At 38.4% G+C, this 25035-nt stretch overlaps 1 protein-coding gene across 1 annotated transcript in view; it reads left to right on the top strand.

Annotated features, from left to right (window-relative positions):
- PNPLA8 (patatin like domain 8, phospholipase A2) overlaps positions 1-24766 on the top strand; it is a 38549-nt gene extending 13783 nt beyond the window's left edge. Inside the window, exons 6-9 of the mRNA XM_084279563.1 lie at positions 754-811; positions 3082-3276; positions 21769-21964; positions 23907-24766. Coding sequence (XP_084135689.1) covers positions 754-811; positions 3082-3276; positions 21769-21964; positions 23907-24181 — 724 coding nt within the window. The 3' untranslated portion in view covers positions 24182-24766. The remainder of the gene's footprint in view (positions 1-753; positions 812-3081; positions 3277-21768; positions 21965-23906) is intronic.
- The last annotated feature ends 269 nt before the right edge of the window (positions 24767-25035 follow it).

Genomic DNA, 25035 nt, shown 5'->3' with positions numbered 1-25035 from the left:
AAAGCTTCTTGATTTAAATGAAAGCCTGTCTGGAGTTGTTATGGATGAGCATCCACTCTGTAGAGTTTTGTATCTTTTCAATTGGAATAGATGCTGATAGGAGCTTATTGGCTAGGATGCTGATCCTTCAGCCTCCTGTGCTATGTAGGAGGGCTACTGTCTAATTAGCAATTACAGTACTGACCCTAATGGTATTGTGATGATGAATTACATTGCTGACCATGCATGTGATTTCACTGTCAGACTGATGAAAGTGTATGCATAAGAAAAAGTTCTGCCTGCAAAATGGTGGACATAAAACACATATTGAATTACTGTTATGGAAGAATACATATAGATGTTTTAACTTCTAAATCACGTGGAATGTTGCCTTGCTTTCCTTAGCTTTTGTTTTCATAACAGTTCAGGAGAACAATTTTAACTTTTATAAAACCACTAAATGATGTTGATTTTTTGATTCTTAAATGTAATGAAGTATTATGTTTTCCTCTTTCAAAACAATCCTGATGATTTATGGCTTAGAAAGTGGTGGAGTTACTGAATCAAGACCTCAGTCGCTCTTCAAACTTAATTCCAATAGCCTAGAAGGTTTTGAAATATTGGTCCATTGAAGTCAACTGTAGAAATCCAATTACTAAAGTGAAATCCAAGCATTGCTTCTTTTAACTGCGAAGTTCTCAGAAAGATAATAAAAATGCTATGTCTTCATGCAAAACTGATGGAGTATTTTCAATTTCTTGCATTTATTTTCAGAGAAAAAATGGGCTCAAATCTTATGATTGAAACTGCAAGAAATTCCAATTGTCCAAAGGTAAGTACAGTTTTGTAGGGTGAATACTAATTTTATATTCTAAGTGTATTTTTAAGAGTTCTGAGTACCAACCCTTGGAGAATACAATGCAAGCAACTGGGGGGGATTGAACTAGATGACTTCTAAAGGTCCCTTCCAACCTGGTGTATTCTATAAAACAGCATGAGTGATATGCTCTCCAGGCTTCCACATGAGATAAACCATTCTTTTAAGGGATTAAAAATTAGTTGAATTCTTAATTTCTGCACCAGTTTCTCATCTTTTACTTTGTTAGAATATGTTTCAGAGATGTTAAAAGGCTTATAAGGAGAGAAAACATTAGGTAAACTTCTTGAAGTTCTGCAAAGTTTGTTTTTTCATGTAAGAAATTTCTCCTGTCTGGAGATCCTGTCAGATCAGCTGTGATTTATTTCTGTATAGTGAGAGAACAGGGTTTCTCCTCACTTTATGTGGATTATCAGGTTTTTTCCAGACATATTCATAGGCCCTGAGATGTCTCCTTTTCCTCTGTGATCCTTGGGCTCCAGTTGATTGGAGGAGTGTTACATACAGCAGCAGCATGGGAGTGAAAGATGAGACAGCATGCGTATTTTATTTTTGTTGAAGGATAGGGTGTGAAGAAAGAAGAGAAATATAATAGCACATATTTCAGAACAATCTGTAATTAACAGGTGTTTTGGTGTCATAGCACTATATTCAATGCTTTACTGTTAAATGGAAGATATTCCCATTTTTCTAAACATAGAAACATGTGCTTGACTGACTGCGTTCCTAGTCCATATCTAAAACAAGGACATGAAAAGGCTGGAGTGGCATGTTTCTTTCTGAGAGAGAAGCTATCCTACATTGACTTGAAAGTTATCTTTGAACTGGGATCTTTGGCTTTCTTCCATGTTCTTCAGTAATGAGATGTGAATATAAATAGAGTTGAAGCTAGCTATTCCCGGTAATCACTTTGTAGTGCTGGCAGGGGTGGCACTCTTTGCAAGACACAACAAAATGAAAATAAAACATAGTTATGTGCTCTGCTGCAGTAAAAATCATGGTGAAATGGATTTTTCCAGAAGGTGCTCAGCACTTCACAACTTGAACTGCATCATGAAGTGGAAGCATATGTGGATATTACCAAAAATAAATTCAAGCATCAGTTTGATAGTTATATGTGAAGTTTTTCAAAGATTTCTTTTTCTTACTGCTTCTAGTAGTGCTTGGAACCAAACCTTCCTTTTGATAAAGCCAGGAAACTCCTCCATCAAATGATGGAGTGGGAATCATCATGTGTTTTGCTTCTGCATTGTCACATGGAAGTCGCAGTTGTTTACCTTTTTATAAGTATGGATTTACTGTGGATTAAATGATTTCACTCATGGAGCTGGAGAATGGAGGCGAATACAGCGATATCCCAGGCCCAGCTGCTCGTGCTGTGGAGTAATGCTTCCGAAAAACACTCTGTAAAACAGTAAACAAAACAGAACTACTGAACACCCTCTTGTCTGCTACAGTGTATTGTTCAGAGCAGCGCCAGCCAGGCTGGGTGTGTCATCACTAAAAGGTCTTGCACATTCGAACACTCGCCCCTAACTGTAGGTACTCTCACCTCATGTCATTATATCCGTAAGTTGTACCTTATTTTTTTTGCAGTCATACGTTTGGTTTTATGGAAATACCTCTCTAGCCTTTCACTGAGATTTGCATATGCAGACTTTTGTTAATGACATTTCAGTATCCTTACAAAAAACTTTGAAAGGTTTATGTATGATTATTTTCCTTTTTTTTTCTCCTTTGGGAGAGCTTCTTCCTGCAATCCTTTAACTCAGGTTGCATTTTTAAGTAATCGTTTTATCGGAGAAAAAATTTTGGTTGATTCAAACCTTCATGTTTAATGGCATTTTTGTATTGCTGGTTACAGACTTTTGAAAACAAACTCTTACTCCTGAAAGCAAAACATTTTAAAGTCTTACAGATAGCACCAGCTTTTTGTTTAAATATCAATGGAGAGAGTTTGGTAGAAAAGGAATAGCCAGTGGAAACAACTGATTTCAGGTTAAAAATACAGTTTTTCCTTCGGGAGTGTGTATTTTGGCTGGTTTTGGTTTGGTTTTACTTTTGCATTTTAAAAATTAGATAGACATAATTAATAAAAAGGAAAATAATGAACCAAGTCGAATTTTAGAGATTCATTGAATGTATAAATTGCATTTTACATTGTGGGAAGTTGTCATTACTACTATTATCATATGTAACTCTTTCTGTTCCTCCTAATTCACTAGGTAGCTGCAGTAAGCACCATTGTCAACAGAGGAACACCACTGAAAGCATTTGTTTTCAGAAACTACAACCACTTTCCTGGTGTTAAGTCTCATTATATTGGAGGCTGTCAGTATAAACTGTGGCAGGCCATCAGAGCATCATCTGCTGCACCGGGATACTTTCAGGAATACGTTTTGGGCAATGATCTTCACCAGGTAAGATGAAATCTTCTCCTTTTAAGTATTTTCCAATATTATACCTAAAAAAAAAGGTGTCTGAATTTATGAATGAGAATTAAGCAAATAAGCTGGTAACAAAAAAGGAAATCTATGATGGATAGGGGTAAGAAAGGAAATTTTTAACTTGTAAAGCACTTCTAGAACTAGAAATGGTGTGGCTTGAAAATGTTTGTTTCCTCAATGCAACCATAAGTTCTTCTGCTGTTCCTTTCTCCTCTGTCTGGAAGGAAATCTTACGTGAGTTGTAAATTGTGTCTGACTTCCTACTTGCAACTGGTATTTCACTGAGCATTATTTCACTGAACAGATGGTATGACCTAAAATCTAATACTGTAAAGTGTGAAAAAGACAAGTTACGCATTTCAGTGTTCCTTTTATTAGTGCATAAATTCAGTGTATGGTCTACTTTAAATTTGTTCCATTGATAGGTGATTAAGTTCTACCCTGGTTCTGAGCTAGGAAAAAGAATAAGAGATGCCACAACAGTAAGATTAAACTCAAAGGACAACTGCAGACAATTCCCTTGAGGATAAAAGTGTATGCTATTTTATTGTATTTTATCTTCAGTTGGTGACCCTAGTTAGTAAAGAGCAAGGCAAATTAATCTCTTTAGTGGTTCTTTAACCATTGTGTTCTTGTCCCACAGTTCTCTTGAGTTTCTAAAAAATTCCTTTTTACAGTACACGTTCATTTCAAACTCTTAGTATTTATTTTTAAAGAAGATCTGCTGGCAGCTCAGTGAGAGAAAAGACTACACATGGTGACTGAACCAGAGACCTTCAACAAAGACAGGATGGGATTTGATCACTTAAGAAGGCACCCGTTACATTTCAGTCCTGCTAATCCATATGGTGGCATCAGCCTGAACTACTTCAAAGCAGAAGGAGCATGTTTTGACTTAAAACGTACCTGGATCACACAGAGAATTTCTCATGGTGACCCTTTTAATGGGGGCTCTGTGATCTCATTAGTGTCATAACATGCATAAGCAATACTGAAGTTTGAAGACTAACAAATAAGGAGGATAAGATGAAATAGTGAAAAATGCATTAGATAAGAAATAGTTCACTGAAGCACTGTTAAGGAGAAACAACTAAAATTTAATGGGGGAAAAAAACATCATACCTCCATGTTTTGAATTAATATTTATAAGGTGATATAATAATTATGTAGAGCTTCTATATAGCTGAATACAAGTTGCAGGCTGAAGGGGAAGGGTTCCCATGGAGGGCAGGATGGTGCTATTACATCAGCCAGATTCTGAGAGTTCTTCCATTTTATTCTGTTTCCTTTTTTTCTTTAGGGTCTTTCTTTTTACCTCCCTTCCCCTTCACCCTACAATCTCCCCAGTGTGGTACATCTTGTTATCCCCTAAACATTTTAATTAAATACTACCTGAAATAATTAAGTTTTGTGGGGTTTTAAAGCTAAAAATGGTGTAACATATGAGATACCCTGAGCACTGCTTGAAATCCTGAATCGTGGCCATCTTCCATCTGGCCAAGCAAAACTGGAAAGGGAGCTGCTTTGGCTTTTGGACCTGTTCCAAGCTGCTCCTTAACTGCTTGAATGGGTCAGTGTTAAGCTATGTGAAGCACTTTGCTTCCTCTTCTCGCCTTTCTATCCCCTCTTTCCTTGAATTGAGAGTACATCAAAGCCTGTCTGTGCCTCTCTATGAAGAACAGCTACATAAGCAGTGTGATTTTTAACTTCTATGTAGTGCTTATACTTGTAAATGTAATTCTGAATTGCCAGACTTGTGTGAAACTTCAGCAAAGCTTTTGACACGGTCTCCCTTAGTATTCTCCTGGAGAAGCTGGCAGCCCATGGCTCAGACAGGTACACTCTTACACTCTTCACTGAGCTAAAAACTGGCTGGGTGGCCAGGCCCAGAGAGTGGTGGTGAATGGAGCTAAATCCAACTGGCGACTGGTCACAAGTGGTGTTCCCCAGGGTCAGTACTGGGGCCCTTCCTCTTTAATATCTTTATTGATGATTTTGATGAGCGAATTGAGTGCACCCTCAGTAAGTTTGCAGACAACACCAAGTTGGGGACAAACGTTGATCTGCTGGAGAGTAGGAAGACGGGCCAGAGGGACCTGGACAGGTTGAATCATTGGGCAGAGGATGAAGTGAAAGCCAACATGGTAAAATGCCAACATGGCACTTTGGTCATAACAACCCCAGGCAACGCTACAGGCTTGGGCCAGGGTGGCTGGAACAGAGGAAAAGGATCTGGGGGTGTTGGTTGACACTTGCCTGAACATGAGCCAGCAGTGTGCCCAGGTGGCCAAGAAGGCCAACAGCATCCTGGCTTGTATCAGGAATAGCGTAGCCAGCAGGTCCAGGGAGGTGATCATCCCTCCGTGCTCAGCTCTGGCGAGGCTGCACCTCAAATACTGTGATCAGTTTTGGGCCCCTCACTACAAGGAAGACATCAAGGCCCTGAAGCGTGTCCAGAGAAGGGCAGCAAATCTGGTGAAGGGTCTGGAACGCAAATCTTAGGAGCGTCTGAGACACCTGGGGCTGGTTAGCCTGGAGAAGAGGAGGCTCAGGGAAGACCTTACTGCTCCTGAAAGGAGGCTGTGGGCAGGGAGTCAGCTGTCTCTTGCAGATAAGTAGCGATAAGACGAGGGAATGGCTATGAGTTGTGCCAGGGAAGTTCAGGTTGGAATTTAGGAGAAATTTCTTCTCAGGAAGAACAGTTAAGCTTTGGAACGGGTTGCCCAAGGAGGTGGTGGAGTCACCGTCCCTCGGGGTGCTCAACAAAAAAATTGGATGAGGTACTTGAGGACACTGTTTAGTTAGTAATATAGGTGGTAGGGGGACGGTTGGAGTAGATGATTTTGCAGGTCTTTTCCAACCTTAATGATTCTGTGATTAGTGTTAATTGAGAATACTGTATCTGATCTGAGCTAGAAGGAAGCCCAGTTCATTTTTCCCCTACTCCAGACTCTTTGGACAAAGCCCTTCTGTATTATCCTACCAATGCTGTGTGATAAACTCACCATTCTTTTTGATTTGGTGTGTTTTAATTACTAGAAAACATGGGCTTAGGATGTGGTTCACCTTTTGTAAGTCATAAAGAATGTGTTTTCAGTTCTAAAACTGTTTTACTAGAACTAGATGGTAAATTCTCTGCCTTAACTTCTGTCTCATCTGAAAACCTCTCTTCTACCTAGGCATGATATTGAAACACTTTTGAATGACTTTAGGCTCTGAAGGTTGTAATTTTTCATTGACTTTATACTTCCATGCTTTTCTTTCCCCAGAGAACACTTTTTTACCAGATCTTTATTTCCATAATGATTTTCTGTGGTATGTGCTTGTTTTTTTATGGCCAGCCAGCAAGGTGCTACATAGCAAATGCTACATAACTGTCCTTGTGCACATTTATATCTGTGCTTATAAATCCAGTGCTGCACACTCAAGCCCCCTGAATTACCTTGTTTTAACCCTGGGGTAAGAGCCTTCATTCTTGTAGCAGACTGTTACCCTTATGTTCTTGGGCGTGATGGTACCTCAGTGCAAAATGCAACGTAGTCAAGACTTACCTCTCAAAGTCTTCAAGATTAATTTCAAAAGAATACATATGCATAAATATGTTTTTAAATAAATAAAACCCTAAATGTAGTCATATTCCTGTTTAAAACAGCTTTGTGATTATTCTTGAAGTATAACTTAAATTATAGCTTCTGTCATAAATATGAGACAGTAAATTTTAAAGTGTCTTATTCTAAAACTGCACTGCAATTGTCATGTTAAGGTCATCAACCTTGGCATGTATGGTACTAATATCTATAGCTTACATGGAAATACTCTTTTCTGGTTTATTGCTTTAAGCCTGTGTACTAACAGGTTGAACTGCTTTTGGTCTACAGTAATAAATGCAGTGTAACATTGTTAGGCATTCTCAGTAGTACTGTGATTTCTGCAAAGTGTATCAACACAATACAGGTTAATTGTAAAAAATAATTTATGCCAAAAGCTTCAATATTATAGCACAGTTTCAGAAAGGTGGTGGTCTTTTGTTGTTGTTTTTGGGTTTTTTTTTAAATGGATTGGAAGTTTCCATTAATTAATCAATATAATCTCTCTTTTTGAAGGTAAACCATGCAAGCTTCTTATTAATTTACATATAATCTGTTTCTGCAGTGTTGATATTTCTAAGTAATTCAAAGAATAGAGGTGGACAGAATCTCAAAATGGTGGTAAAATGCCTGTGAAAATTCAGAATAGTAAATATAATGGGATTTATTTCCTGGCTTTGAAGTTTGGGGACTCTAAAGGATTATATATGGAGACCAGGCTTTGTATTGGCTTATCAGTCAGTTGTATGTTTAAATTGAATGCAAAGCACTCTGGCACTTGATCTGACTCTTCAAGTGTGTGAAGATAATAATTTTGATAATGGAAATTTATTGGATTTGTTTTATGGTCAGCCTGCATCTTCTTCGTTTGTTATCTAGCTTTTGTTGACATTCGAGTCCTTTCGCAAACTATATGAAGTAGTTGAATGAGAGTTATGTATAGGGCTGAGATTAATCCATAAAGATTTTGTGTGTGACTCTAGACGTAATATCAGGAATCATGTCTGAACTGAACTGTAGCCATTTGCTTTAACCCTCACTTTTCCATAATAAATATATTTATATAGGCATGCATATTTGTGTACACACGTGCATGCCCTTTCTCTGGGAACATTCCAATATGACTTCCTGTCCTAGGAACTGCAGATGTTCAAGGGGATTGTAATGTATGTTAATTTATTACTAAGGTAATAATTAATTTTTACAATTCTTCCGATATAATTATTTACAAAGAGATTTTTAGGTGTCTGAACACTCGCTTTTATTTGTGCTGTAGATAAACTGATGCCAGGCTTGCTAAATTTCTGAGGGAAAATAAAGCATTTGAAAACAAAATAGCAATATTTACATTCAGGTCAATGATGCCATGCTATCTGGTTCCACTCTGTCAAGTAGGAAAAACCAGTGCAGCTGTTGGTAGCTGAGGGGAGGAGGATTAATATTCTTTGTGGTTCAAAAGAGGAGCACATTAACATTCAAAGGGATTTAATCCCTGTAACATGCTTCTCCAGGAACTGTGCTAGTCAAGAGAGACCAAGTCATGATATTACAATATAGAAGCTGCATTGCCACGCATGTCAGCTCTTTTATATAAAAAATTTTTTATGAAGCACTGAAGATCTCTTCATCTCTTCCCAGTCCTGTTAAAACCAGTGATTTATTTTTTTTCCTACTTCCCACAGAGGGGTGTTGCATCTTTTTTTATGTATATGTGTGTATATATAATGTATTTCCTCCTTTTTAAATTTTTTTTTTAATTTCTTCCCTGTAGTGTGAAAAGCATTTGGAGTACTCAGTAATGTCACTTTAGTTGCCGGTACAGTATGCTGAGGAAATTACCAATTAATTAAAAGAGCAATTTAAGATTTAACAAAATCATTATGCACACTTCATTTACTAGGTTTTACAGTGAAAACTCAATTTGTCCCACAGGATTAATTAAAAGGGCAGCAGAGCCTGTGTGTGTGTGGTGGTGCTGAGTTTAACGAAGCCACAGATGTTTTTCAAAAGGAAATATCACCAGTTTAATACAAAGGACTTGGATCCCCTTTTTCTTGATAACTTCCCATGATTTTATTGCTGCATTACAATTCCTCTTATTAAAACACTGGCGTTGATTATTTGAACGCTGCTATAACTCAAAATTACTTTGAGCAAGACTAGATACTAAAGTGGTTAAATAGGCAGCTAATCTCTCAGTGAAGTCTTAATAATGCCAGTGTAGTAGGACGTGTGGTGAGAACACAGCCTAGATATAAATATACCTAGAGCAATAGTATGATGTAACTAAAATGTCAGTTCTCACCTTTGACATAATACACGGTTTCTTTACGTTTTTAAAACTTTTCCCTCCCTTTTATTAGGCAGCAAATCTGTAAAGCCATTTCATCTTTGTAGCTTGTTACAGGAGAGGCCTTCAAAAGTGATTCGCCCAGTGGATCCTACCCTAATTGGTTTTACACGGTAGCTTTTAAAATTAGATTCAAGGGTGATTCCCAGGCTCTAAGAAGACATAGAATATAGGTCACATTGAAGTGCTTTTCATTCTTAGGATATGCCACGGTGATCAGTATGCACCAGAGCTTATACAGACCCCAGTTTAATAGGTGTATCTTGTTCTCACAATGATAGAAACAAGTATTTCTTTGTTTCTCTGGCTACTTGTTGCCATACACATTTTCCTACAGCCTTGGAGGCATCGTTGCCTACTGTTTAAGGAAGAGGGAGTTTACTGGCATGTGTTAGCTATGTGGATGTGTGCATTCCTTTTTCTCTTAGGGATGCTAAAGGCTCGGTTAGCAGCTCTTAAGGTGGTGCTGCATGATGCAGATTATCAGCCTTCATGAGATTGCTCCGGTTACTGCACCAGCAGTACTTTGTAGAGTAGACTGCTTTCAGGATTCCCTGCAGGGACTTGCTAAGTGAGGTGTTATTGGAAGGTTTTATTTTATTGGAAGATTTTATTTTAGCGAAATGAAATCGAGAGTATGTTTTTATGCGTTTAACTTGGATGCTTTGTAACGTTTATCTCCAGTGAATCCGAGTAATGGTTTGCTAATGTAACTTTCAGAGAGCTTATTTTAAAAAGAAAAAAAAAATAACTTCACTTCCAGATGAGTTGTTACATTTAACTGTCTTTTTACTTAGAGTTCAGCATCCATATATCTTTAGTGACACTCTTGTCCCGCTAATATTTGCTATAAACCAAATCTTGTAAGATTGGAGGAGGCTGGTAGTTGACTCAGTTCTTAAATGTCAGGCAATCTAGGTTGCTGCTTTCAAGTTCAGATGTTACCGGCCACCATTCCTTAGAAACAAAAAGAACAATTTACAGTCAGCTCTTGATAGCTTGTAATTTTTATTTTCCCAGGTTCTGTATCTGCCAGTGGAACTATATTTCCTTGTGACATGCAAAAGCTGAATAATATCGTGACACTATTGATGTGCAGTTTCCTCTTCCCTCAAGGAAAGCTTGTTTGTGATAGATAGTGGCCGGGTGCTTAATATGAACAATCAGTTCAATGTTTTGTCAGCTAGGATCCAGCTTCTAATTTGCCTTCTATATTGTAGTTTAGAAAACTGCTCTCTTCTTGTCATGGATACATGTCTTAGGACTGTGATTGGAATAATTTTCTCCATGTATGCGGAATGTGCATAATCAGTTCCATACCGAGTGCGTTCCCATTAGTCAAACAGGGCACAATGTCTATGCCCAGTGTCCTGTCCTGAGCTTCTCTTCCAATACAAGGATTAATCTGTAGCATTAATTTTACAAATCCCAAATCAGTTAGCAGTCTTTTCAAAGATTTTTTTACCTTGCAATGTTTCTTTTACTGAGTACATTTACATTGTTCTCTTTAGTAACACATATATATTTTAGATTTTGGGCTATAGAACTTAGAATTATTTCAGCTGGCATTTCTTTAGGGAAAAAAAGGAGTATAGAAGGGAACAGTTTCCCTCAGGTCAAATTCAGTCCTCTGTCATGGTTGTCAACAGCATCACAGGCTGTGGCTCATAAACCTGTGACACTGTCTTTGCTATTGCTACCCTTGTAGAAGGTTACTTCAAGAAGATATTTCTTCACTTTTTTTCTCATGGCTAGAAAACTTCTGGGTTTTGCTCTTAAGTCTATTTTTAGCTAACGGATACAACTTGCCCTTGTGACAGTAATGTTCTCCAGTTTAATTTTTCTTGTACTATTTAGCCTTCTGATGTGTATATAGAAAGCACTCATCCTTTTTTTTTATTTTTCTTGTCTAAATATTTCAGCCTCAGCCTTGCAAAATAGGATCAGTGTTCTCTTGATGATTCTAATGGTCCTTCATTGCACCTGCTGCAGTTTGAGTAATCTTTCTTGAAACTGGACTATTCAGTGCGTTTTGGCATGACCCAAGACACATTGTGCAAAGTTGGATAAAATACGAGATTCCAAATTAGCATTCCTAAATTAAAAGCAAGATTCAGAGGAGTTACTTGATCAAGCTTGAACACTGTATTCTAGATGAGGATGTAACTGTGCCATGGATTTCCTATTCCAGAGGACGGTACAACTTAGAACTACAGTTGCCCTTTCAACAGCTACTTAATATATAGGTAGTTAAATCGTTCTGTGATGGTGCTCTACTTGAATCTTTCTCATGGTTGGCCTGATTCCAACATAGTTCTGAAGAGCATGGCTTTTTGTTTATGAGCACTTGGCTAGATGTCATTCCCTTTGGGTTTCCTTAGGCTACAGAGTCGTTCTGTATTTACAGTAAGGCTTTTGTATTTGCAAAGTGTCTAACTTTATAGTAACAGATTTCGTTAGCAGTTAGTGCTTCTGAAAATATTATAATAAAGAGGATGAGCCCCAAACCAGCTGTAACTGATAACAAACAGTTCCAGTGAATGACTTCCCCATTCAGACTGTTGTCCCATCTAATCAACCGCTTCTTTTTCCACCGTGTTCTCTTCATCGCTTCCAGTTGTCTGGTATGAGGTGCTTTATAAATCCAAGTTTTTTTAATCTAAAGTTTTCTGTTTCTATTTCTATCTGCCTTTTGATAAATCCATCTTGTATTCTTCCATCTAGACAAGAATCTTCTTAATGTAGGGGACCCGTTTAAGTTTTATCTATTTTGAAATCAAACCCATTAGTTATGAACCTGGTTTGTTTCAGTTGCAATTAAATGAAAACTAACGTTTGAGTCAACAAAGAATAAAATTGTATTAAGACATTTAAATAGCTTACGTAGTTTAATAAAAAAGAGGGTTTATGGGAAATCTAATTTCAGTTTGAAATCACAATATGGAAGATAAAAATCAATTTGTAGAGTGTGTAATATATTTAGGTTTATTACTATTATTATTCTGTCTGTAGAATTAGCTTATAACACTGATTATTGTACATTTTTAAACTGATGAATGATGAGCAGGCTTTGAGTAGCATTTATTAATGATGTATCCAATGAGTCATCTGGGTCCTCATGAATCCCTACTTGTCTTTATACCCTGCTGTATTTTTCTCAAGGCATTTTGAGTTTCATGCTAGTTTACTATTCTTTAGTAAATGGTCAGCTGAAAGTATAGACCAATTAGTGAGCAAAACTAATAACAATAAGGTTAATAACATCAGGCAGGTTATTGATGTAAAAATATATTGAGTCTCAGGAATATTTACATTGTAAGCTTGCAAAAATGAAGTGTAAAGAACTTTGAAATTTTGACCATCTAATTTGGTCAGCTTTCAGAAGGATTAGGATATCTTTGGATCTGGGACATCTTGCTCATTTGTGGAGGTTTTATAACACTGTGATTCTTTTGTGTAGTAGAGCTCCTTAGTCTAATATATCCCATTGAAGTAAATGGTGTTTTGTGTGGTTTCAAAGTTAAATGTTGTTAGAAAGGATGGATCTTCTAGTCTTGAGCCCCTGAGTGTCATCTGTATCCAGAAGGATTTTGTCAGATCTGTTGGGGTTTTGTTAATTTCACCGTTTGCTCGTTAGGGATTATTTTTGGTGTACTCCTGAACCTTGCCTACAATGCACAAACAGCAGATGGAGAACACAAGCTCGAACCTTTCCTTGGGGCCTGTACAGATTCAGCCACAGGCTGGCTTTCTCTCTTAGGCTGTACACTGTGATCCTCACGTGTAACAAACATTACATGCCGTTCATCACTTGGGAGCCACAGTTAAGACAGTATTTTGGTGATGTGTCCCGTTGTTCGTTACGGATTCCATGTAATCACGTGTGTAGTGCACAGCCTGTGCTGTTAATGAAAAGATGTTTTATTGCCCAATAATTCATTCTGTCATGATGCCTGCTAATATTTACAAATCTTCATCAGTACAGTGTGAGAGTACGTTTTCCAGATATGACTGAAACATGAATTCAGTAATGTCTTCAGAGCAGCTGGTTGTTTGCTGTGAATTAATGTCTAGCTGGGATGAGTTAATAATTTAAGATAATCACCTAGCAATCTACCGCAGCCAACCATCCATTCTAAAGAAATGTTAAGAGCAAACATGGCTAATGTAGGGTAAAATACTACTAAATCTTTAGCTTAATATAGCAATAGTATTGATAGCTCTCAGGAGCATTTAGCGTATAACGTGTGTCTGTGGACAAACAGTGTATTATGGTGTTGCCAGTTTTTGTGGAAAAAAGATAAATGATTTCTGGGAAAACAGTTGTATTAAAATGTAAGCTTTCAAACTTCATCATAATTTTTTTTACTTTATGTAATTTGATCTCAGTATAAATTGTTCTCTTCTTGCAGCTGGTGTGGTAGAATTACAAATGTAGCCAATGTACCCCCTGATTTTTTTTTTTTTTTAAATGTCAAAGACACCATAATGGAAACTTTGATCTTACTGTCATTCAGTACAAATATAAATGTATTTAATTTTTATTTTCTGTACAAACATCTTCTAAAGAATTTTTCCATCAGCCAGTTCACGGGGAATCACGTCTTCAGTGCCCACTGGAGCAGTTAGTCACCACAGTTCTAGGGCATTTGTGTTTTCTAGTCTCTGAAGAGAAATCCTAATTTTGAGAAAGCCTTAGGAAGTAATAAACATATGGTGTTTATTTTAAGAATTTAAAGGAGCAATGGAATTGGTTCATTCTGAAATACTTAGAAATTTGGTGTATAGGAGGATTGCAATAGTATCTGTCACCAATTAAAGCCTGTTAGGAGTTGGCATAGTGCGGAATCTATCCTACATTGTATGTGCTTGACCCAATAGCATCCCTATTAGCATGATAATGTAGTGAGGGTGATGAATTGAAATTACACCAGATATTTGTTGGAGACATAACTGTAGGTGATCATATGCTTTAGAGAAAATTATTTATTAAAATAATCTTTTCTTATCTCTTATGCAGCAAAGTGGATCAGACCCACTGTAAACCAAACTGCTTTAGGGCACTATACATTTTAGAGCTTTGTTAGAAATACTGTCACCACCATACGTTGCAGTCACCAAGGTAAAGAAGAAAGACTGCTACTTCCATACCATTTCATTTTTATAAAACATTATGTATTTTGGGGGGTCAAAACAGCTTGTGCAGGGACATGAAAATTTCCTGTCCTTGCTGGGAGCTCCTCATCCACAATTCCACCCTTAGTAGTACTGAGACAGACTGACTACTCACAAGAGAAGAGCCATAGTTAATGTGATACATCGAATGTTATTTATATATTTAATGGAACAAAGTGATCATGTAATGTTTGTTTTGAGGAGAGTATGTTTGTGCTCAATGCTATAGGGGCTAGTTTATGGCACAGTTAAAGCTAAACATATAGTTTCCTTTTTCACAAAGCAGATATTGAAAATCAATTTGGTAACCCTGTTTGAGTGGGCAAGCCTTGAAGCTTTGTATGTGAATATGCCAGTATTCTTATGATGGCAGTAGGTGCCCAGTGCAATGAGAGGTCAGGGTGTGAATCTTGAAGCTATCTCTAGGAGTAGACTTTACAGGTAGTAAAATAACTTTTCTGTTTCTCATTCCTGTCACCTTTTCTGAGGACATTTACTATTTATGTAAATGTATTGAGCTGACTTTACAGAATTATTTTCAAGGCATACCCATTTTACTTAGTTTATTATCTTATTTTGGCTTCAAGCATAGAATTTGAAAAATACTCTTGAGAAGTCCATTCAGAATCTTAGCCTGTCTTGTCCCAGCCTGTGATAACTTTGCACTAATTCTGTCTCCACTCTTTCACAAAGACAATGGAAGTAAGCAACAGAGCAAGTCTGTAAAAGTGAACTAAAATGCAAAGCATGTCTGCATAGGCAGTGAGGTGAAATGGTTACTATGGAGCCAACAAACTCAGCTTCCAAATATCAGACTTGGCTTTCTTGAGTCATACATCCTTCATCCAGTTCTAGATTATTTTCTTCGCAAAGTTCAGCATCACTGAAGTGAAACTGTGCAGCAGCACACAGGATGTTTGCACAGAACAGTCGCAAGGCACAACTTGAGCCTGACAAAATCAGGAAATGCAACGATACCCTGAGAATGTACAGAGTATTCTGAACTTGCTAGAAACCACTGCTCATAGTGAAGTGTGGCTTGAGCCAATTTTTTTCCAACATCTTAATTTAAAATAATGTTTTCTAAAGTTTTGACTTGAGCAGTGACTTTATGCACGTTCACCAGAATTATTTAAATGGGACAAGATTTTCAGAAGGCTCTGTGCTACCAGGCTCCCAAGTGGTCTGGAGCATTTGCTTGCATTGAGACTTCCCAATGTGTTTTCCTTCTGATTGTAAAATTTGGCCCTATCTCTTTCATAATGTTTAATCAGGCCTTTTGTTACCCTGCTTGCTCAGTTCGGGGATATCTTCATCAGAGAGGTTTCATTGGAACATATGCCTACAAAGGGTGTATTTTTCCTGCTTTAAATAATTTATGATCTGGTAGTCAAATCATGAGGGAGCCTTCCCTGACTATTTTACAGCTATCAGAAAACTTAAAATATTAGGTGTAGCTTTAGACTTCAGGCTAACAACCAGCAAACCCTGAAAATATGGTTACAGTTGCATGGGGAGTTTTCTTTTTTGAAAAATCTGTATTAAAAAAAAACATTTCACTGAGTTCTCTGGGGAATCAGCTGATAAAATGTTAAACAAAACATAACAATCGAATATTTACCACTTGGAAAGCCTTTGGCAAATGACTGAAAGTAATGAACCAAGGGACTGGGACACTGCTTTGCTATCACTAACGAGCTGGGTTTATATGTATTAAGCTCCATTTTAAGTTTATTACTTCCATATTTTATTAGAAATGTTTCAAAAGCCTTCCTCCCATGTGAGGAGAGTTATAAAGCCTTTTTCAGCACTTGGTTGCATTAGCATTCCTGCTATGGCACTTTGCTGGCAGTACACTGAACACAAATTAAGGTGACTCAAGTGTGGAGTGGTTTTGCAGAGTCTAGTATACGAAGCAGGAGGTAATACTTGCCAGTGCACAGGGCACAGAAAGACTGGAAAAGGGAAGGGGTGACTCATGGATGTTTGGGAAGTGAAAGAGAGAATTTGCAGTTGGATTGAGAACTAGCTAAATGAGGCAAGATGGTGAAACGTAGGGAAGGCCAGGCAGGATAGGAATGGGAGGATGAGGGGTCTACTCTGGCTGTTTGTCCAGCGCTGAGCACTGAGTCAGAACTCAGGACAATGGAAGGTTTTTGAGGACGTTGGTCAGCAGTTTAGTCATTTGGAGAGTTCCTGGAAGTTACCCCTTCAGTTACAGATTCCACAGTATGAACTGCCTGTTTGCATTTTCCACAAGACACCAACTGGCCTGACAAAGTTCAGTTTCTGGTAAGATTGGCTTTTCAAAGGTGATGTCATTCATACACTTAGAAGGTTACATTCTGTTCATGCATTTTGCACATATCTCTAACGCTGACATTTGCCAATCACTATATTTACAGTCACTCTAAAATGTTTATTGTATAAATACAGTTGTATTCATGGAAAGTCAGACCCATGGAACTTCCCTGCAGTCATTCCATAGAGTATGTGGTGCAGCTTGTCACTAGTACACCTGGTGTCCCTAATCTTTTCAGTAATTGTCATATTTTTCTGCATAGCACGTCACAACTATTCACTTTGCTGTATTTCTAGAAAGTATTTTACTAGTGTTTGCTTTCATTTGTTCCCCAGGCTTGGCTGTCTTTCAGTGCACAGCCTGAATCAGGACATTTACTGAGTTAAACTCCTTGCTTCTGGCTTACTGCTGTTCTTGGTTTTCCATTCTTCCATCCTGCAGAAGCTTGTTGGGACGATCCTAATTCTACTCTCCTACTAGCTGAAAAATTTAAATTTAAGATTGAGAATTAGGTGGAGCAAAGATGAGATTGTGCCAGGAGAACAGAACATTTTAAACTAAACGTTTTCATGAAATGAAATGTTTTACTTCCTTCTGGAGATGGAGGCAAACAAGAATTCAGGTTTTGGGCCAACGAGTGCCTCTACCTATGTGTAGATCAGATAAATTTGGTTTGTTTATTTCCAACTGTTTAATGGGATGAAATGTTGAAGTGGCAAAAGAAGCTCATAAAACTAATGTGGAAGAGGAAGCTATTGTCTTAGCCACAAAGACATTCCATACTAATAGCAATCATTCAGTCTTTTCATTATATTGTATGTTGGTTAATGAATTTTTATTAACTTTTAAAAGTTGAGTGCTTACAGTAAAAATATTATAATTAGTAAGTTATAGACGATTTAGATTTATTTAATATACAATTGTAGAATAATTTCAATAAAATCGGGGGAGGAAAAAAAATACCAGATTGAGTAGTGCTCCAGATTAAGTTAACAGTCTAAATAGGTAGGAAGCAAGGATCAGTGAAGCTTCTTGTGATCTCAGTATATCTGGTGTATGAAACTGTGAAGTCAATCACTTTGGAATTGTGTTCCAGTGTCTCAAGGACAAGCATAAAGAAGGATTTGTTGTGATTTCTTACTTTTTGAAAAATTTAGATCAGGCTTTCATATTTCTGCATTGCTAGCTTACTGTATCTCAGGAAGGACTTTTTGTTCAGGTTTATGAAGTTAGGGGAATTGTTTGGAATCAGGTTAGTATCTATTTTTTAATATTAGAACCAGACAATTTTTGTCTTACACTTCTCTTAGAATTCACAAACACATGAAATCATTGCAACTCATTTTAAAACTTGCGGAATATTGTTCCACAAGAATGTCTGACATAATTTGCTGTAAGGTTTCTGGAGCTGCAGAATTAAATTATTGTGGTATTTCCTTCATTGAGTCCTTAATAGTCCAATTTAACTAACAACGTTATTTACTGCTCTGGGAGTCGATCACTGTAAGCAAGAGAGCAACATGAACTTCTTAATTTAACAGAGTAAGCTGATTTGAAGCACAGTATTGATTGGGATGTGGTCATTATCAACCACAATCTGTTTGAGGGGAAAGAGAAAAACCACAAGTACTTTTGAGTCCTATTTCTGACTTAGTATAAATGACGTTTATATAAATGTTAGAAGTTATGTAAAAGATGTCTACATTTAAAAATTATTAGGAATGGATATTTACTATCATTTCAATTAACCTAAATTGGAGAATGTCTAAATAATGATGATGTTGGTATCACCACAGTACACATTTGGTATGTGTAGGTATGTGTACTTTGCCTTCCTTTGCTCTTTTATTTGTCAATATTACAAAAATATTGTAGTGTTCTAGTATCAGATACCCCCTAACTTTCGGTAACAATAATTTTCTCATGGTGAAGCACTCGTGTTTAATTAGATTATATTGACAAGATCAGTGGAAATGATTTGGTAAGTGTGTTTTTAATCTGGGATTTAAAGAAAAAAGCACCACAAAGGTAACTATTAAGGTTAGAGATAATTAAAGTTATTAAATCATGTGATTAAGATTTGTGGGGAATTATATCAAGGACAGAAACATCCTTGTGTTTAGTTTTCTGTGTAGAAGCTAATTTAAACATAAGCAAAGGATAATAGGCACTGAAGAGGCTATTCATTTTAGCAATGTTTTGTGCAGAGGGGACAGTATCCAAAAGGAGTTCAAAGAGCTTTTTGTAGGTTGAAATGAAAGCTTAATTAAAAAAAAAAAAAAACCACAAAACAAAACCCCAAAACAAACTCAGCTCAGTAATCCTGTTTTTACTTATTTATCTAGCACAGCTGTGGTTAAAAGGAGTTTCTGCAAAACGTTTATCAACAGTAAACCACTTTTTTTTTAATTCACAGCTGTTTGAGTCACTTTTTTAATTGTTCTCATACTGTGATGGTCAGGTATGGGATATGGGAGATCAGCAAGCTTTAGGTTATATGAAGCCTTTGCATAATGCATATTGCAGTTCCTATTCTGTTTCTTTTATCTTTAACATGGTTTCTTTGTATAGATTTTGAATGACCATAAAGATCTTCATCTCTGCTGTTGATAATTCAGCTTAAGTTTTGCCTCTGTAACTGTTTGGGGTTTTTTTAAGGTATTACAAATACGGACAGTCTTGTCAAATTAAAAGTAATGTATTCTTTAGTCGGAGAGATTGTTCTACTTCCAGAAAGTGTTGAACATACATTTTGAGACTTGCTGGATCAAAACCTCCTTGTCTGAATGTTTCTCAGACTTACTGATGCTTATTTGTCTTAAAGCATTTTGTCCCAGCCTCATCACCTGTACTTTTGACACATTACTAGCAGAAGATGTCTCTCCTCACTTCCAGATTTAGAACAGTTACCTTTGTTTCTATTAGTCTTGGGCTGAATTCTCATCTTCAGACAATTTAATCCCCATGTTTCTAGGGCCTGGTCCTCAAGGGGGGACCTGATACCTGATAAAAGGACAATATAGAAGAGCTCTAGCAACCTAGGAAATCTCTCAAGTGTGTTGCTGACAACTTCCTAGCACAGTGGATGGAGGAGCCAACAAGGAAAGGTGCTGATGCTTATGAAGAATGAGGAACTGGTCAGGGTCATGAAAATCGAAGAAAGCCTTGTGTACAATGACTATGAGGTGATAGAGTTCAAGATCCAAAGGGAAGGAAGTAGAAGAAAGCAGGACTACAGCGCTGGCTTTCAGGAGAGCAGACTTTATCCTCTTCAGAGTTCTGCTGGGAAGAATCCCAAGGGCTATCCCCTTTAAGAGAGGAGGGGTCTAGGAGAACTGGATCGCTTCCTCCAGGCTCCAGAAAGGACCATCTCTGCAAGTAGCAAATCAAGCAAAGGTGGCAGTTGTGGATAAGCAAGGAGGTCCTAACTGATCTCAGACACAAAAAGGAAGTGTACAAAAGGTCACCCAAGAGGACTACAGAGCTCCTGTCCAGTCTTGAACAGATGGACTTAGGAAAGCAGAAGCCAGCCTGGAGTTAAATCTGGAGAGGGGAGTGAAGGCCAACAACAAGAGTTCTACAAGTACATAAACAGCAAAAAGGAAGACTAGGAGGAATGGTGGCCTGCTACTGAATGCTGTCTCACATGTTTGTTAATGACCTAGATGGTGGGACAGAGTGTACCTGCAGGAAGTTCACAGATGGAACAAATGTGAGGGGAATGGCTGGTACTTTAGATGGTTGGGCCATCACTCAGTGGGACCTCAACAGGCTGGAGAATTCTCATGAAGTTCATGAAGGGGAAAGGCAGAGCCACACATATGGGGAGGAGTAATCCCATGCACTAACCCATGCTGGGAACTAACTGGATGTGAAGCAGCTCAGCAGGGAAGGACCTTGGGGTTCTGTTGGACAAGCTGATTGTGATCCAGCAATGCACCCTTGTGGCAAAAAGGGCCAACAGCATCCTGGGCTGTGTTGAGAACAGTGTGGCCACCAGGCCACTGGAGGCAATCCTGACTCTCCACGCTGCTGTGGCCACATCTGGAGCACTCTGTCCAGTTCCCTAGTACAAGAGAGACATGAGTATGCTGGAGTGAGTCCAGCACAGGGCCACAAGGGTGATGGACTGAAGCATCTCTCATATGAGGAGAGACAGAGTGAGCTGGGACTGTTCAGCCTGGAGAAGAAAAGGCTCAGGGGATCTTACTAATGTGTATGAATAAGGGACAGGAGGGAACGAAGATGAGGGAACAGTACTCTTCCAGCAGGGACCACTGGAAGGACAAAAGACAATGGCATAAATGGGAATGCATAAAATTCCATCTGAACACAACAAAAGGTTTTACTTTGAAAGCAGCCAAAAAGCGGAACAGTTTGTCCGGATTGGTTTTTGAGTCTGTCTGCAGAGATACTCCAAAACCCAACAGGACATGGCCCTGGATAATGTGCTGTAGGTGACCCTGCTTGAGCAGAGGCATTGGGCCAGGGAAGTACAATAGGTCCCTTCCATCCTAAATTACTCTGATTTTTCCTAAGTCTTAAATCCAGGCTATATAGCATACTGTGCAGTGACTGTGCTTATAAAGTAGCTTTGGCCAAGTGCACCTCTTGTGGGGTTTTATTTTAAAATCTGCAGGTAGTGACTGGATTTTGTTCTGGAATATATCCCAGTAATATCAGTAATAAACACTTTTATCAAAAAGTCTGGTATGCGTATTTGTCTTACCTAAAACCTCTTCAGAAGAAGAAGTCACAACTTCAGATATTCCAGTGAATGTGGCTGTTTCAGCCTGCCTCTTCTATACCTCACTCACTGGAGCAGAGCTGACCACAGGCACAGGAGCTGCTCTGACAGCGCCCACAAGCCCGGGAAGCCTTGTGATGCCGCTGCTGCGCGGCACAAATGAGCAGTGGCACAAAAGATGATGATCAGTGCTTGATTGATTGCATTGATTTTTCTGTGTTAGTGCTATGCTTTAGCACTTTAGCATCTCAGGTTTTTAGGACTACCCCCAGCACTAACACCTGTGTGTGTCTCTGATTTGCAGGACGGAGGTCTGCTGCTGAACAATCCTTCTGCGCTGGCAGTTCACGAGTGCAAGTGTCTTTGGCCAGGCGCTCCCTTGCAGTGCCTGATATCGCTGGGCACCGGCCGATATGAGAGCGAGGGGAAGGCGAACGTCACGTACACCAGCTTGAAAGCCAAACTCACAAACGTTATCAGCAGCGCAACTGATACAGAAGGTTGGTGTCTTAAGAGACCTGTGTGGTGTTGCTGTTTCCAGCTTTTGGTGTTTCTTAGAATTGTAGCATCAATTCAGAGAACAATCTGCAGCCTTCTGTCTTTCCCCTTCTTCTCTCCGCCCCCAACATTGAAACTATGCAAAACACGTTTTTGGTAGCTCATTAGGTGTCCTGGGTGGTTTTAGTACCAGTGTTACAGGTTTTTTGGAGGTGATAATGAGACTTGTGTGTCAGCCTTATCTCTGTGAGTCTCGTCTTCCCTGTGTTGTTGCTAAGCTCTTTAGTTTATGGATTCTCAACCGTTAACATGAGGTGGATGACCTATGTATACTAAGGACAACAGGCAGCTTAAAATTTATTCAGAGCAGCAATGATAATCCAACAGGATTTATACAAAGTGATCTGCTTTTACTTGTGCTTCAGATTAAAGGGGAATTCATTTAAATAGAAAACTTATATTACTTGTATGCCCTTTGTTTTTTTTCCATAAACAGAGATACTTCCTAGTTAATGTAGAACACTGGTTTTCAGCAGCTTCAGAACAAGTACTTTAGTTCTGTTCTATGTTTTTAGTGTGTAGTTTTCCAAGGCTAGACTGTATCTGCCAGTGATCGTGACTTCCATTGCTGTCAGGAGGAGCCAAGCATGTGTTTTCCAAAATAAACTCTTGTTCCTAAAGTGGGAGAACACTGGAATTCTGTCAGTAACAGTTTGTATCAGTTCTGGTTTTACAAATACTGCTATATAGATGCTTCTTTTCCCCCCTTACAAAGAGAAGCAATAGGGTAAATGCTGGGGATCAAAGAAGTACTCTTACGGTGTAGATCCCTTGCTGAATGATCTCTGTCAACTGTCACTAGGAAGAGGGTAAAGTTTTGGGCTGCCTCTATGTTTTGCACAACCCTGGAAAGGCAGTGGGAATTGTGGGAAGGAGAGACATTCTGTTAAGTGAAGAAACTGTTTCACTGCCACAGAAAAATCAGGCAAGAAATTTTGGGAGAAGGAGGAATGGGAAGTTCATTGTGAAGACCAAAGGCAAGGAAATGGAAAACAGGGAGAACACACTTGAGCGAATGGGAAGTTCGCTCAAAAAGGAGAATAGGGCAAGGCAGACTGGATGTGGTGAGACAAGACTAGAGATGCAGCTGAGGAACTTACAGGAGGTGGGACCAAGCAGAGAAGATGTCAGGTTGACAAGCATCTCTTGCTAGGGTCTTAGCCATGATGGGTTTTTCCACTTCAAAATTCTTCTGTAACAGTAAAAGAATGGGGAAGCATGGTAAGGATGCAATGAAGAAACAAATAGAAGAATGAAAGAAGTAAGAAAAATGGCACTTTATGTGAGCCAATAAATAGAAGAGATCTAAAAGAGAGAGAAAATAAGTTATAAAAAGAAAAGAGCAACATAGAAATATGTTACGTAGCCAGTTGATTATTGCACTAGTTCACTGAACTGTTAAAATTGCATTAAGCCCCAAATCTGTAGTAATATATAAAATAATCAGTTGCCATCAAAAGAGTGTTTCTTACTGCAGTCCTGGAGATCAGAGAAGAACATGCAGCCAGTGGTTTCCCAGTACCTCCTGCTGGTAGTACCGAGTGACGCATATGAGAGTCCTGAACGGGAGCAGCTAGGTCACAGTCCTGCTCCTCAGAACACCTGGATAGCAGCAAAACCTGGATAGCAGCAAAACCTTCTTAACTGACATACTAGGGAAGTTGTCTCTGAATAAAGGATGAATCTTTTCCAGAGTAATCAGAGCTATGGGGTCGTGTAAAAACCTTCTAGTGAGAAAGGGGTTTTGCTAAGATGGTGGTGGAAAACCATGAAGCAGCAGATATTGACACTCATGGTGTCACTCCAGAGCACTTGTTCGGATTGGAGGAGGGTTTGTGTGCCTCAGGGAAATGTAACTGTCCCCTTCATTTGTTCCCGCTGCAGAAGTTCACACCATGCTGGATGCGCTCTTACCTCCAGACACTTACTTCAGATTTAACCCTCTCATGAATGAAGACATCCCTCTGGATGAGAGTCGTAAAGAGAAACTCAATCAGCTGCAGACAGATGGAATTCGTTATTTGGAACGAAATGAAGAAAAACTGAGAAAAGCTGCAAAAATTTTAACCCAAGAGAAGTCAACCTTGCAGAGGCTTCAGGACTGGGTCCGATTAAAGGCTGACATGTACGAGGGCCTTCCGTTTCTTTCCAAATTGTGAACGTGTGATGCATGAAAGGTCATCAATGTAAATCTTGTCCTAGAAAATCCCTTCAGTACTGTAAAGGAAGGAAGTTTATTGCGGGTAAATTACGCCATTGGAAAGGGATCAGCGTTCTGGAGAAAGCGATTCAGGATGGCTGGTTTGTGCACCCTTACTTGATACAAGGTTTTATGGTGTTAATTATTTTTTGAACTTTATGGATCTTAACGTTGCTCTACTTTGTTAAAGTCGAAAAAACTGAAAATTATGGGGAAAAAAAATTGTGCTATGCAGTTTGGGATGTATGTTAAATAATGATGGTGGCAGAACAACTTTATTTCTCAACTCCCAGGCTTACTCAGAATTAACAACAAATAAACTCCTCGTTTGCTTTAGTGTAGGCAGTATACCTGTTAGGCTCATACAGCCAGTGAAGTCTATAGAAATGTCATGTGCATAAAAAAACCATTGCCTCCATTTATTGCACTTTTACATTGGAAAGCTAACACTTAATTTTTTTTTTTCAGTGGATTTTGTACATAATGGTATTAAGATGTTTGGAAAACTACAAATGGAATATTAAATTATGAAAATTAACTAATATTTTTAGGAGTTGCTGCTTTTTTTTCTTTTTTCCCTTGGGATTAGATTGGTTTGTTGATGATTTGAAAATACTCCCAAGCCCAAAAACTTCCCTCGAGCAGCTGTTACTATCACAGGATAAAACAGATAAAATATTGAAATAGTTCACCAAAGTAAATTAGGAGCTTGCTAGAGAAGCTTCAGGTTTGGAAGCTTTGGATGCTGAACTTAAGGTGTCTCTAGTCAAGAAAAAAATCAGCAGTTGATAGATGAAATAATTTAGGCATTTC

Source organism: Gallinula chloropus (genome assembly GCF_964237585.1).
Source record: "Gallinula chloropus genome assembly, chromosome: 1".
Taxonomy (NCBI): domain Eukaryota; kingdom Metazoa; phylum Chordata; class Aves; order Gruiformes; family Rallidae; genus Gallinula; species Gallinula chloropus.
The sequence above is the reverse complement of the archived record's forward strand: the minus strand, read 5'-3'. Positions and strand labels throughout refer to the sequence as shown.